Source organism: Catharus ustulatus, chromosome 2, assembly GCF_009819885.2.
Source record: "Catharus ustulatus isolate bCatUst1 chromosome 2, bCatUst1.pri.v2, whole genome shotgun sequence".
NCBI classification, from domain to species: domain Eukaryota; kingdom Metazoa; phylum Chordata; class Aves; order Passeriformes; family Turdidae; genus Catharus; species Catharus ustulatus.
In genome coordinates, this window is record NC_046222.1 from 51,117,835 (window position 1) to 51,132,673 (window position 14,839).

At 37.1% G+C, this 14,839-nt stretch overlaps 1 protein-coding gene across 1 annotated transcript in view; it reads right to left on the reverse strand.

Moving 5' to 3' along the window:
• Positions 1-332: 332 nt before the first annotated feature.
• The window catches only part of USP12 (ubiquitin specific peptidase 12), a 33,536-nt gene continuing 19,029 nt past the window's right edge, over positions 333-14,839 (reverse strand). Inside the window, exons 4-9 of the mRNA XM_033052822.2 lie at positions 13,921-14,147; positions 8,912-8,988; positions 8,643-8,726; positions 6,162-6,359; positions 4,313-4,391; positions 333-2,970 (exon numbers count right to left, since the gene is read on the reverse strand). Of these exons, the coding sequence (XP_032908713.1) occupies positions 2,869-2,970; positions 4,313-4,391; positions 6,162-6,359; positions 8,643-8,726; positions 8,912-8,988; positions 13,921-14,147 (767 nt within the window). The 3' untranslated portion in view covers positions 333-2,868. The remainder of the gene's footprint in view (positions 2,971-4,312; positions 4,392-6,161; positions 6,360-8,642; positions 8,727-8,911; positions 8,989-13,920; positions 14,148-14,839) is intronic.

A 14,839-nucleotide genomic window follows, 5' to 3' on the forward strand; every position in this document is an offset into this window, starting at 1 on the left:
GGATGCATATTTTGCGGTAAGGTACAAATTTGTGTTTAAGGGAGATGTCCAGTATTTAAAACTCCCTTCTCTTCAACCTCAGAGACCACGGACTTACCAAAAACTACTCCTGGAGAAACGTATCATCCAAAACACAGTTGCCACCCTATGATTTCCCTAACAACACATGAAGAAAGATACTTAGTGCAGTGTATTTAATCACATTTCTCTGCCCAGGGCTCAGGGCAGTTGGTTTAATACAGCAAGTTCCACATAGTTTTGTTGTTTGAAAACATTATAAAGTACAAAAGGCAGCTGACTGACCATCTGGGCTCCACAAAGGATACAGTATGTATCTTTAGAGAACATAACTTTATTTAATAGAAGTTTTTTGCTCCAATATACAAAATAAGGGACTGCAATCCCAATTAACATTTACATAGTTACATAGCAAATAAATTCCACCATTTACAACAACTGACAACTTTCCCACACTCCTCACTGGATTACAGTCAAGAAAAAAAATCCTATAATGTTTTACATACCAATCAGTTATAGTTCATATTTCTGTCTCTTTTAATTCTGTTTTAAGTTGTAGTTTCTGACATCAGTTTAATTAAGAACTTACAATTATTTCAGCTGTGCTAAAAGAAAAACGAAATATATAATTTGGAATGCTACCTCAAAACCCCTATACAAAATAAAAGTCAGTATCTTATAAAAATACATAGCAGGAGTAAAACCAGTGAAACAACAAAAATGTTTTGAATTTTGTTAAGGTATAAAACATTTATCAACTAGCCTCAGCTTTTAACTACATTAAAACAAAAGAAAAAAAAATGAAAAAAAGAATAGAAAAAAAAGAAAAAAAGAAGAAAAAAAGACCAAACAAATTAGCAAAAGGTAATATGACAATTCTTTTGCAATACTGTACCTTTAGTATGCAAAGGACTTCATCCTTCTGACATGCACCATTATTCAACTGATTTACCTCTTTAACCTTTTTTTCTATTGAAAGCCAAAAATAGATGTTAACAATATTTGAATCTTTTCAGAAAAATCCAATCATATTTTTCTGCACCTCCCACAATATTTAGGCTTTACTTTACAATGCTGGTAGTTTAATCATGATACACAATCTTCTACAAAAAGAATTCTAGCCAAACCAAGGCATTAGAAATTCTGCATCTTACAAAAGCAATTTGTTATAGTACGACAGCTGCTAAATAGCCCAATTTATTTAGTGACCCTGTTAAAGATTTGTTCAACTGAGTGAATAGGTGAAGTCATTTCCTGAGCTAAAAGATACAGGTAAGTAAATAGTCAGTTATAGCAGCAGACAGGAGACATTCTTTTTAAAAGTTGTAACAGTATCAATAAAATAACCTTATAAAATTACAGTAATGTAAAAATCACTAGCTGACAAGGGAGTGACAAGGACATCCAAGACCTGATTGCCATAATCTGGAATGCACATCCAATGACCTTCCAGAAATTACATTCAGCTACTGTCAGACAATGTACTCCTAAGTGAAGAATGTCAAATAGTTCACATCTCTTACAGATCAGATGTTTTGTCAAGATTTAATTCTTAATGCTTTTTCATAAACCTAAAGCAAGGTAAACCGCTTCGTTTCAAAAATACCCACTACACAAGACTCAAATATTATTACTTTTACAGGAATGTGGTATCTTCAGTCTCATGAAATTCCAAACCTATTTCTTCTTATTACTCAGACTTAATTTAACAGAAATTGATCTTCCTTTAGGAGAGGAAATCATATTCTAAAAATTGTTTACTTCGATCCAAATAATTCTAATTTGCCTAGAGTATGAACCATTAACAAATCAAAGAACTACAAAGATCAGTATACCACCACTGCCCCAACATTTTCTTATGATTTAAGTCTTTTACATAATAATTTGATCACTTTTTTCACCCATTAATGGGAAGAGTCTACTCTGATTTAATTAAACAAAGTACCTGAGTTAGATACCAGTTCCTCCAGAAGGAAATCTCTCTTCTGTGTTACGAATTTTTTTTAGATATCATAGGTGTAGTTTTTGTAATTTTTATTGTCTCTTCTTTAATATTTAAACATAATTAGTTTAAATTCAAATGAATATATAAAATTCCCAATACTTGTTAGAATAAAGGACAATACACAACATCCTAAGTTACAATAATTTATAAATAAAAATAAACTATTACAAACCAAATCTTTCCCCATAGGGAGATTAAAAGCCATAATCTTGACTGATTGTTCCCGATCACACATTATAAATAATGTAAGCTTCTCCAGAGAAGCAAAGCATCCTTGCCTCCCTGACACCAGTTTACACCTCCAGTTAAACCACTTCCATCAAGAAGGCAATTGAGTTGGGCCCAGACATAACTTCTTGCTTACATGTTAACCCTCAAACCTCATTCTTTCAAACTTAAGCACAGGAAACTCACTTCACAGGGAATCCTTTACCTTTTATACACAAAGTCTGTATCAGATACAGATTTCTAATGCTCCTAACTGCACCAGTCTGGCAGCGCAGTGAGAACCTGGTTCAAAGGCCACTGAAGTCCATGGATGGCTTCAATGGGCTTTCAACTAGGACCACAGAGATGGTATTCCCCAAAGGAAAGCTCCTGCAAGAGTGGCTGGTATCTCTCTTTTTGCTTATGGGATGCAGTGGAGATGTGCAGTCAGCATGATACCTGAGCAAATAAAATGAAAACGATACAAAAGTTTTAAGAACCCCCAAACTCTTTACTTAGTTGTGTGCAAACTGTGCTATTGTCCCTAGAGCTCCCTGTTTTCCTTCTCTTCAGTGCTTGCTCCATTCCAGGATAGAGAAGATGTGAGACACAAAAATATCTCTTCACTACAGCTCCCGTCAGTCCCGAGACTGATAGAAGAGGATGTAACCAGACTCAGAGTTCTTTGAGATGTCTGATGTCAACCCGTAGAATTCTTCAATAGCTTGTGCATCAATTTTCTGGATGTAAAAACACAAAAAATTGAAGTAGGAATGTCTTGCTTAATGTACACATAAAAGTACAGTAATTTCATGATTACAAGCCGCACCGTTTTGACTAAAATTTTGCTCCCACAAAGGAAATGCGGCTTACAGTCAGGAGCGGCTAATATGTGAATAATTTTCTGACATTTACAACCCCGGATGTGAAACCGAGGTGCTGAGTCGGGCAACCTGCCAGTAAAACCCGGGACTGCGTGATTGCTACACATTGGTTACTCTGTTGCGCCGGGGGTGGAGCCAGCTCAGTGCAGGCAGCGTGGGGTGGGGGAAGGCGGGGGACTCCCTCCTTCAGGCAGCCCAGCCCGGGGGAGGCAGGGGGCTCCCGTCCCCTCCTGCCACTGCCGCCGTGGGTGCCAGCGGGCTCCTTCCCCTCCTGCCGCCGCGGGAGTGGGGGGGGCTCCATCCCCTCCTGCCGCCACCGCCGTGGGTGCCAGCGGGCTCCATCCCCGCCTGCCACCACCACCGTGGGTGCCGGCGGGCTCTGTGCCCCCTTGTCACCGCAGCGCAGCGCCGGGCCGGGGCGAGTAAGCCCAGCGGCGGCAGTGGTCGGCCCTGAGCGGCCCCGCCGAGCGGCAGCGCCAAGCTGGGCCACCTGGTCCAGCCCCGAGCCCTCACGGCCCGAGCCGAGCCAGTAAACCCCACCATCCCGTGATTCTGTTACTATTTGGCAACTTTGTTGCACGTGGGTCCTCGCTGCGAATGACAGAGCGGCTTATAATTGGGTGCGGCTTGTGTATGGACAAAGAATGAAATGTTGCCAACACCCGGCAATGCGGCTTATAGTCAGTGCGGCTTGTAATCGTGAAATTACTGTAGATTCCACTCTAAGAGCTACTGTCAAACCGAATTAACTTTCACATAATTACATAAAACAATAAAATCCAAATAATTCTTATACTTGTTATGTTTCAGCTTCCCCTTAGCCATCAACTTCACAGAGGGTAGCAGCTATGTATGGTATATACATAAATTTTTAAGTGTTGTTGTAAGTATTGCATTAAGTTCCTATGTATTGTAAGTTAAAACACAATTTATCTATATCATTATTTGTCTTCTTGCCACAGAATAATTTATTAAACAGTGGTGAAAGACAATGGTCATAAACAAAAGAGGTTCTTTAAAGTATAAAAGCCCAAATGCAATTCAAAGTGTTGTACAGTCAAATTGTAAGGCACAGCTCTGCGCACACAATTACTGCTCATTTAGACTGGGGTTGAAGCCTCTTTTCATCAGCAGACAGTCATTCTTTTTTAAATAATCATATCCACAAAAGGGGTGCATGTACTCTGGTTGGGCTTACCTCAACAATATCATCATCAAAAAGCAACCAAAAATCATGACTCTTCACTATTGCAATATAATGTCCTCTGTTAGGGCCACTGTAAAATAAAATTAGGAGAGAACATAAAGCATAACACACATATATGTGGAGATGCATTCCCTTTAATTGTTTTTCTTGCAGAAAAGCAATACTTAACAATAATTAAAATGGCTACCACAACAATTTCTGTTTGGATATGTCCTGTCTCTTTTTTTTATACTCTCTACTTACATCAGCCTCATTATACTTATTATATTAAATAAAGGATTATAACTGCAAATAAGAAATGAGCAGTAGAGGCACTGAAAATATAAATTAAATCTTAAATAGAGACAAGAAGAGAAATCAAGAAAGTGTTCTGATATTTCATAGAGACAGAACAGAACCCAAACTACTTCTGATCTTCAGAAAGAAAAAAGCCTGTAGAGCTGCTGCTCATCTACAGTTTCTTTATCTAGTCCACTGCAAACAGAAACTGAATTAAACAGGCAGTTTAGGAGTCTTAGGAAGCTCAGCAATGAGAAGGACTCCCAGTTAAAACTCCTACAATACCCCTTGTCTGCCTCTTCAGTTATGGCAGGCAAGAAATTTCTCCAGGACTATGCCAGAGGAAACAACCTACCAAAACTTTAGAAGTGTCTTACTTCTCACCAGGTTTCAAGTAAAGAAATAGTACAATTTCTGAAATAGCTGAACCTTACAACTGAAAGTGAACAACTGAGTTAAAGCAGTTCTGGAACTGCCATAACTAGCTAGCAGCACTGCTGTGGTTTTGTGCCCAGATCAGGGAGGGAAGGTTGCCATCCCTGCGGGAGATGTGTGTGTGCCAGATCACCAACACCATGAAAACAGGGGCCATCTCCTGCCCATAGCTCCAGGAACAGAGAAGTCCCCAAGACTGCAGCTTCAATGAAAGAGGCAGAAATGGCTGGAATCGACAGAAAGAATTTCCCTTATAATCCAGAACAAGAGTGTCCCAAAAACTACGTCTCAAAGGCTCATTTTCCAAAATTGTCCAATCTGAGATCTATTTATCTTACCTCTACTCCTTAGTCACTGTGAAAACACTGAACAACTGGAGCAAATTGCCCACAGAGAAAGTGAAATTAGGATTCCTAGTTATGAAACTGGGATCAGTGCAACCCAATCTAATATCAAAGTTACCCTGCTTTGAGTTTTAGTATTTCCATAACTTATTCTTTGATTCTAGATGTCAAATTGTAATTTTCAACTTTGGGGTTTTTACTCAATAAGCAGTTTGTAGAACAATCTGGTTTTAAGCCTTGAAGCCACAAGAATATTTGTTGAATATAGCAAAATCAAATAAAAATCTAACAGTCCTATTTTGAAAGCAATGAAACAAAGTAATCAACAAAACTCATAATACATGGATATATTTCAGAAAATGCTGCTCAAGTCTTAAGAAAAAAAACACACCCTAAAGGAAATGCTCTATTAATTAATCTTTCTATAATTTTTTCCTTACTAAGAAAGCTTTTTTCCTTAGAAACGGTTTTTAAATATTATTATATGATATTGTGCATTTTGTGTTGGTTTTTTAAAAACATAGTTAATTTAATATAAAGATCTGTAATGTGAAATACAGTTACTACTTTTCACAATGAACTGCCAAAGCAACAAGGTCATAATTTCTGTCAGGACTGGTAGTTTCTCCCCGTAATACCTTTTTTCCTGAAAAAGTTTTCTTTTTAAGATGTCTTTAAATGCTATTGATTTATATGATACTGGCTGCCTTGTGTTGTTCTTTTAAGCATAGTTAAGCACAGTAAGCTTATAGAAAATCTCTTGCTTGAAACAGAGTTATTACCTTCCACAATGAACTACCACAGCAACAAGGTCATACATTCTGTCAGGATTGGTGGCATCTCCTGAAGTGTTAAATAAACGAAGTTCTAAAGGAAAAACTACTCTATAAGAGAGTTTTGTGTATCGATGCAGTTGATCCATGTACTTAAATCTCTTCAAATGGAGAGCTAGAATCATAGGCAGCTTTTTTACTTTCATCCTGAAAAAAAGAACAAACCCAAAAAAAAGCAGTATTTCAAATATTCATCCAAAACATTTAGCCAGTATCAAAAACCCAGAAACTTGCTTTACTGAAGTCTTTAAAAACCTTTGTAAGCATCAAAAGAATCTAAAATAATCAGCTCTTTAAAAGTATATTGTGTTTCTAAACTAAAGGGAGATTTTTAACTGAGAGAGAACTGAAAATGCATTTAAAACAGTAAGCTGTGATGAAGTCACAGAATAGTTTAGACATAAAGGGTACATAGCACAGAATTCAACTTTTAAGTGTATCTACTCATAGCTTCCCAGAGTTCCCAAAAGCAAAACCTAGATTCCACCTGATATACAGTGCAGGTATTGCAACAGAGCTATTTCAGAGGTCCTGTTCCAGCTCAATTTCCCAGCAAACCAGCCAAGTCAAACAAGCTCTTTCAAATAAGCTTTGTTACACCACTTTGTCACATAAGCATCACTCCAAGTTTTCCTAGCCATTCATTTCCAAGCCATTCATTTAAAATTTCCAAGGGACACAAATAACCCACTGTTATCCACCTACCTCCTGCTATCCAAAAAAGATAAGGCTGTGCTCTGGCACAATAATTTTGTACAAATGTTGCAGCAATGTTCCACGGCAGTCAAAGCCAAAAAGTGAGTAAATTTTACTGACGGCTCAATAGTTGCTCTCCCTAGCATGAAGGAGATCTCACAACAGTGCCTACAAATCCTCCTCAGCCAACCACAGCTGGTCTGGCAGCAAACACAGACTTCCAAATCTTCTTTGGGCAATACATTTGCCCATCCTAAAAGAACGACCAAACCAAAGGGCTCCGCTTCTTGGCACAGCCAAGTGCCTCACATCAGCAAAGTGCTGACTTTTCAAACTTTCAGCCCCAAAAGGCAGTTCAAAAGTCTCTGCAATACAGCCCAGGTTTCAGACATGTCTATCAAGACCATACTTTCAGAATGTCAGGAAATCTGTAAAAGACAGCCTTTTTTCAAAAGATAGGGGACTGTGGATAAATTCCTTGACAACTCACTGGCCCACAAGGGAACTAGGAAATGAAAACAGCTGGAGCAGGGCAGAAAGATGACAGAAGTAACTATTTTTTAGGGAGAGATACGTTGTTATTATATTATGGTTATAATTTCTGCTCTCTTTTCAGAACTAAGTCCTCTCCTTATAATGTAACTGTGTTTTGTAATAGCAGCTCTTTCAATGGTGAAGAAATTTGTTACACCATCTTTGCTACCTGAGTAGTCCCCACCACAGATAAACTATTTTATAGAGATGGAAGAAAAATATGAGTGCAGTGAAACAGAATTTACACCCCACGTGAAACCCAAAATATAAACAATCAAAGCTGTGTTTTGCCAGTATGGAAGTGCCTACAGCACGGATTTATGTCAACCCAATTCATATTGGTCAGGGATCACATTACCTCCTCCCACACAGAAAAAGAGCTCAGGCTGGATTCACAACCTCTACCAGACAGCAATTAGTAAGCTTAAGCAATGTGTGAAGGCAGACTTGGCAGATGAGATATGCAAAATCTGTGAGTGCAATCCATGGTAAACCAAATAACCAGCAGCAGTGGTATAACCAGAAGAGCATGTCAGAGTTCCCACTCCTCCAGCAGTACACAAATTGACAGGTTTTTCAAAGGTGTAAACAAGACTAGAATGATTAGGCAGGCAAGAATTATTTTTAAACAAACATAATGATTTTCAGGCTTTCATAGAGCTTCTGATGATTTTCAGGAGCACTGTTTAGCACAACTAAAGAGTTTAGCACAACTGATCAAACACATTTAAGAAATCAGAAATTTAATTAACAACAACAGTTACAAAAAGTGCTATCAAACTGATTCTTCCAGCAACTGGAAAAATTATTTTATTTTCAAAACAAAACTAAGTTTAAAAACTCACATGCAATCAATGACTTTTCATCATTGCCAATTATCTTTGATTAGTCACTGATAGTTTGTTTCAACTTGGCTTTTTTGACTTTTTGGTCTTAAGACTATTAATTTTCCCATTTGTAAAATAAATAAGGATCAAAGGAGTCCCAAAATGCTTTACATGGATTCTCACTACTCAGGAAAAGAGACACACTGAATTCTAGCAAGAGGAATGAATGCAAGTTACTTTTCAGTGGAAGAATAGAAGAAAATTAAGGGGGAAAGGGTGCTCTCTCCTTGAACACACACACACACAAAAGAAATACCAGAGTAATTTCATTAAATGCTTGGTTTATTTTTCTCCTCCCCTAACTGTGATGTACCTTTTATGTGCTTCTTGCTTACTGCGACATTCTTCACAGTAATACTTGTATTCACTGCACAGAGTTTCTGTGTTGCTGAAACCCCTGAGTAAAAAAAGAAAGCTGTAAATACTAGTTTTTCATATGAAACATCCATATAAATGTACAATATCAACAGCTATATACACTTAAATCTACATAAGATAGAACTGTCGGCTTTTTAGGGTTTTTTCCTGCTTTCTGGGTAACAGGTAAAGACAAATCACAAAAATTTGGGGTTTTGTGCTTACCTTAAACAGTGAGTGATTGAAGTATTCTGCTCCACGTCAACTGAAAGGTCTAGGAAGTCTTCATCTTTGCTGCTTACCTGCATGAAAAGAAGACCCAACAGAACATAGTTAAAGCAAACAATACTAATTTACCTCTGTTTTTCAGTACCACTTTTTACTGATAGAATGTATCTTTTACCCTATAACAATCTTTAAAATTTTTTTGCGATCTATTTCAAAGATTTGCTGTATTTTCTGGCTTTTTTTCAGGAAGGGTGAAGTGTGTATGAGTCTCTGGGGGTATATAATGCCAGTTGTCATTATGCTGTGATTTCAGATCAACAATATTAATGCCAAGTTTCTTATATACCTCAGGTTTTTCAAAAGAACAGAATCATTGTGATTCTTCTGTTTAGTGCTCTCACTTCTGCTCTTCAATGACTCCCTCGAACTGAAAGTTATGTATTTGCATGTCATAGTGTACCTAATAAACAGCATGAATATTTTGAAGCCTCTTCCTGGCTAGACTCATACTCTGAAAGGAACAGCAGACAGCAAATTTGGCAAATGAGAGCTTGGGGCTTGGTTTGATAGAGGCAGAACAGTAGCTAATTCTTACAAAAATGTAAGAGTAATGAGAAAGTAAAACAGAACATTCTAGAAGCAGAAAATAAATTCTACCACAAATCCTGACAAATGATGAAAAAAATCTACAGTTGCCCTGAAAACCAACTATGCTACTGAAATTTTAAAACCAGAAATGTGCAACCTTAACTTTTGCCTGCTAGCATGTCCTCTCTATATCTAAAGATACTCAATGTCACTCATGAGAATGTCCTCTGCCTAGATACAGAAGTAAATGCTTTTGGAAAAGGTACCTGGCTGTAGTTTCTTGACTGAATGCAGGAAAAGTGAAATGGCTGCAGGAAAATAATGTAGGTTGATCTTTTAAACATATGAGATTTATGTTCCCTTTTCAACTCAGAATAAAAAATAAAGAAGTGGAAAGTTGTTCTCTGACAATCAAGAGATGAGAAACACACAGTTCCTAAGGACGTGTACATGGAGAAAAAAAGAAAAAAGCAGATGGTCAGGAGAACTATATTTGAGAATTAATACCACAGGGCAAATCCAAACACTCAGGAAATTAAGTTGAAAGCTTCTGTTAATACCTGTGAGAGGACTGGACTCCCAGTGCTCTGTTCCTACTCTTTCCAAGAGTTAAGTGTGCATGACAAAAAACACCACTGTGTCAGTACACATAATTTATATTGCAATATTCAGACACTCAAGTGTAGTGTTCATACTTTTAGAGAGATCACAGAATACATATGGAAAGCTTCCAAAATGTTTAGATTGGGAAAAAAACAGCCACCTGCATCTTCAGTATGCTCCACATTCAGGGATATATTATGGTTTAGTTGTGTGTACAATTCTTTAAAATATCCCCTTGCAAATCACTCTTGGAATTATCAGACCTGCATTTGTAACACTAAGAACTCTGGCGGAAATCATTGTAACTGGGGATTAAGAATGGCTCAGAGAAAAAAAAAACCAGTTCTAGAAAATACTCTGCTGTTGCAGTCTTCAGCTAGGATAGCTGGAATTAGGGAGTCATGTGATCAGTGTTATTCAGACATGCAATTAGATAATTCTTCCTCTTTTGGTCTAATCAAAGAAAATTACGTGAAACAATAGAAATTTCCCAGGCAGTTTTATCCCACACAGAAGCTGTAAGGGCAGAGAGGATATGGAGAGGAGGGAAGGGATGTGTTCTACTCGGTTAAGAAGAGATTGGTATTGAAAACAGAAGTTCACAAAAGAACAATTTCTGTTCTCTGTGATAATATAGCCTTAAAACACCTCACTCAGGTTAGCCAGCCCACTGTGCATTCAGGATCATGAGGAACCATTAAAGGCTTTATTGCAAGAATAGCCAAGTGGATTTTTTCCATTTATGATGGTGATTTATAAAATGCTATTCTTAATTTTTAAAATTCTTACAACATAAACTCAGTTTTAATTTTAAAAAATAAACTAAAAGCCACTCTGGAGTCTTACAAGCCTCCCCCGGCCTCCCGCTTTGTAAAGGTTCCATTTCAAATAAACATCACTAAGCTTCTTAGACTACAATCAGCAAAGCTATATATTTCAATCATCTATAGAATTAAAAAAGAAGGGCATGATCAGAAAACCTTATCACTGGCAGAATTGAGCCCTGATGTGCTCAAAAAGCTGTCTGAGTGCTCCTAACAGGAGCATTTGAGTAACAGTGAGGAATTTGGATGTTCCAGTGTTCCGGCTGAAGAGGATGGTGTGTTGTTCTCACGTCAAGGACATGATCTGCACCCACACAGCTCAGCTGTACTCTGATGACCAAAGCTGCACAGAACACAAAGCTCAGAAGGTTGACACTCACAGAATCCATTATTTCCTACAGTTGGGAATTTCACTGGCAATGTGAATCTGCTCACTGGCAGAAGAGCTCTTGCAGTTATAGACTGCCATGTGTGCTAAAACAGAAAGTAGTTTTAAAAGGTGAAATGAAGTGTGTGATTCATCTTGGCTTAAAAAAAAAAAAAATTAAAATTGGGCACAGCTACAGGCTCTATAGTATTCATATGAGAGAGAACACTGGGATTTTCCTTATTGCCTTCACTCAGTCCAAAGCAGAACTGGGCCGAAGAATTTTATGCGTTGTAGAGTCATTTGAACCGAAGAGCAAGACCATCACCTGGAGATTGATATGGTAGTTTGGACAATTTCCTGTATTTCTCTGTAGAAGTACTGGCCACACTTAGCTGTTTGAAATTTAATCTTAATGAAGCCAGTTACAATACTTTCTAGTTTACTGTTATTCTTCCTTAAACAATGAGAGAAATCTGTAAAAACAAATTAACTTCTAGACCATTTTATAAATTAGCCATAAAATTTACATTCACTTCATCATTCTGCTTCTATCAAGGAAGGGTGAAAGCAATATAAAGAGAAATCACATTAAAAACATTTAAAAACAACTTACAATCCTTTTGTAACATATTGTGGCTTGATTCACAACAGAAATCTTTGTTAAAGAATCGTATCTATGCTCCATATACTCCACAGTCCATACTTAAACTGAGGATACATCTTCAACCAGTTCAATTTTTATCTTTAGGACTAGCTAATGAAACAGGGCATCTGGATAGATGCTCTTTTCCACAACCAGGGCAACAAAAATTAGAATAAAATTTTGCTCATTTTAGGAACATTGAGGAGGTCCAGTTAGAAGATAATGATGGTCACTTTGAGCAAAGATATATGTTATGCTTTATGTTTAAACATGCAATAATTTCCAATTTAAATTAAAAATATACTAGGGCTATTGTGTTGTCATTAAGAAGCAGTAATTCATCCACTATTGCTTGAATTCTTGTACATGAACTATTTTCAAGTAGTCCTATCATTTTAACTTATATTTCTAAACGCTGAAAGAATCTAAACGCCAACAGCTTCTAATAAACATCAAAACAATCATATATACTCAATATTTTTGAAAATAAGACACTATCCACAGTAGTATTACCCATTTAATGTATCCAAATGTGTTTCAGGTCACTGTGTTTTAGACACAAGGTGATAAACTAAAAAGAAACTGATCAAATAGTTTCCAGATTACTTTGATTATTATCTTGTTCAGCAATAACTGAATATTTTTATTATCTACAGCTAATAGAAAAAAACAATTGAGCAGTGTTAGCAGAATTCTCAAAATTATGACAGGCCTGATAACTAATAAAATATGCTGGCAAAGAGTGTATCAGTGTTTTAAAATTGCATTTTAAATGGTACCTAGATAATGCCTAGATCAAAATCCTGACAACAGTAATTCATAATGCCACAGTGAGGAAAGGTAATGATGTCAGTTGTGTCAAAAGACCTAGGCTAATCTCATTTTTCAAGAAAAAAAAAGACAGCTCAAGAACTAGAAGAAAAACAATTGACAGTTGCCAAGAAATACTTATTAGCGAGGGGAAATCTGCCAGAAAAATATATGGCAGTGTGGAATCAGCACCTAAATTACTCATAGCTGCAGTTACATTATACATGACATTATGAAGCTCTTTTCTTTGAAATAAAAGAGGTGGGTATTTCTAGAAGACTGAGAAAATTACATGTGAAATATACAGATTTGATAAATTCTTCCTTTCCAACGTCATGCTGACATATTTGCCTTATATAATTAAGTTAAAGAAAATTGGTAGGAAGAGTCATACAAAAACCACAGTCATTTAGCTTTTTTACAATCTCTAAGGAATAGACCATGGCAGAATTACTGTAATTTTCAAATTGTGCTGCTTTTACCCTTTCTCAAGCTGGTAAAATCCAATTTTAAGTTTCTATGAAATATATTCTTTCTGTTATTATAGAACTTTTCAAAAAATATTGTAGTATAGCATATCAGAGAAAGAGTTTATTTCTCAGGGTATAGTATTAGAAGAATTCCTGTTTACAGACATTCAGGAAAGGATTACTTTTCATGAACATGAAAGTATGTTTTTTGAGAATCCCAGCCTATTATCAAAGTGCCAACAGCCAACCATTAGTATCTTGACTTCAGTGGCTTTAAATTTAAAAACCAGGAATCCATGGAAATGGATTCATAATACTTATTTATGAGATGTATCACTAAGCATGTCATTAAGACATTAAATTTGAGAAGAACCTCACACTCTCAAATCACAGACTTTATTTTGTTTAAGAATACACCACTTTAGAATTTTCTGATCTAAATTTTGAACATGATTATGATCACACTGACAAAAAATCCAATCGGGCATTTTCCTAATATTGATCACATGTCTCTTCCTACAATTCATGCTTCAGCTGCTGGAATGTTCTCACTAATGAAGAAAAACCGCAACTATTCACACAAATATAAAGATTATCAAGGAAAGAAATGAATCTAACATCTTAGTCTGCTGGGATACATGAACTGTGAAGCATGCAGTGCTGAAGAACTCATGTTTGCAAAGAACATGAAAACTTACAGTTTCACAGGTAAGACATCTGGTTTCATTAGTTAATGTTCCCTGAAAGATTTCGTGCACCCAGGTAGGGTCTGGTGGGCTGTTGTTTTCACTGTCCACGTTGCCATTAGGGAGGCGCCCGTTCTGCTTCTCCTGCTTTCTCTCCTCTTGCAAGATGTCCGCGATTGTATTCAAAAGGTAGTTTAGGAACTCGTGTGCATCCTGCTGCATGTAGTTATCAAAAAGTTCTGCAAGACAAAACAGAATGTTTACCAATTGGACAGTTAGGGCTACACTATAGAAAGGTTTTTAAGAGAGTAGGACTTCAAAACCAGTCCTTTATTTCACATCTCGAATCATTCATGGCAATACAACACCATCCCAAAATGCCTACTAGATAAACTCAGCCAAACAAACATGGGGGGGGAAGAGAGGACAGCAAGTCAGCTTGCACTGACAGAAATCACTCAGGTGACTGGAATCACCAGAAAACTGAACCATACTGCACGTATGAAAACCAGGACACAATTCAATGGCTTAAACACAGGTGTATATGTAGTGTCACCTGAACTGGTTTAGGTCATCCTGCCCAGCCTCCAGATGCCACTGGATGTCCTACAGTGCTATGCTATCTCTGCCAAGCTTAGGTCAACTGGATAACAGAGACTTAATAATAGTTACTCCTTTTCTCTCTGACCAGGAATTGCTAAGAGGAAATTCACCTGCCTATATAGAAAGCATTCTCTATGCCCAGATAATATCATACAGGTTTTTTAATGTTCAATTACTTCACTTTGCTGGCAGTCCAAGAATGTTCTAAGAGACAGGTCTTCAGTGACAGGAGTGGATAACAGATGAATGAAAAAGATACTCAGTGAAATTCAAGTTTTGAAATGCATACAGGGACACCAGGGAAGCTTTACAGTCATTCACCTGATGG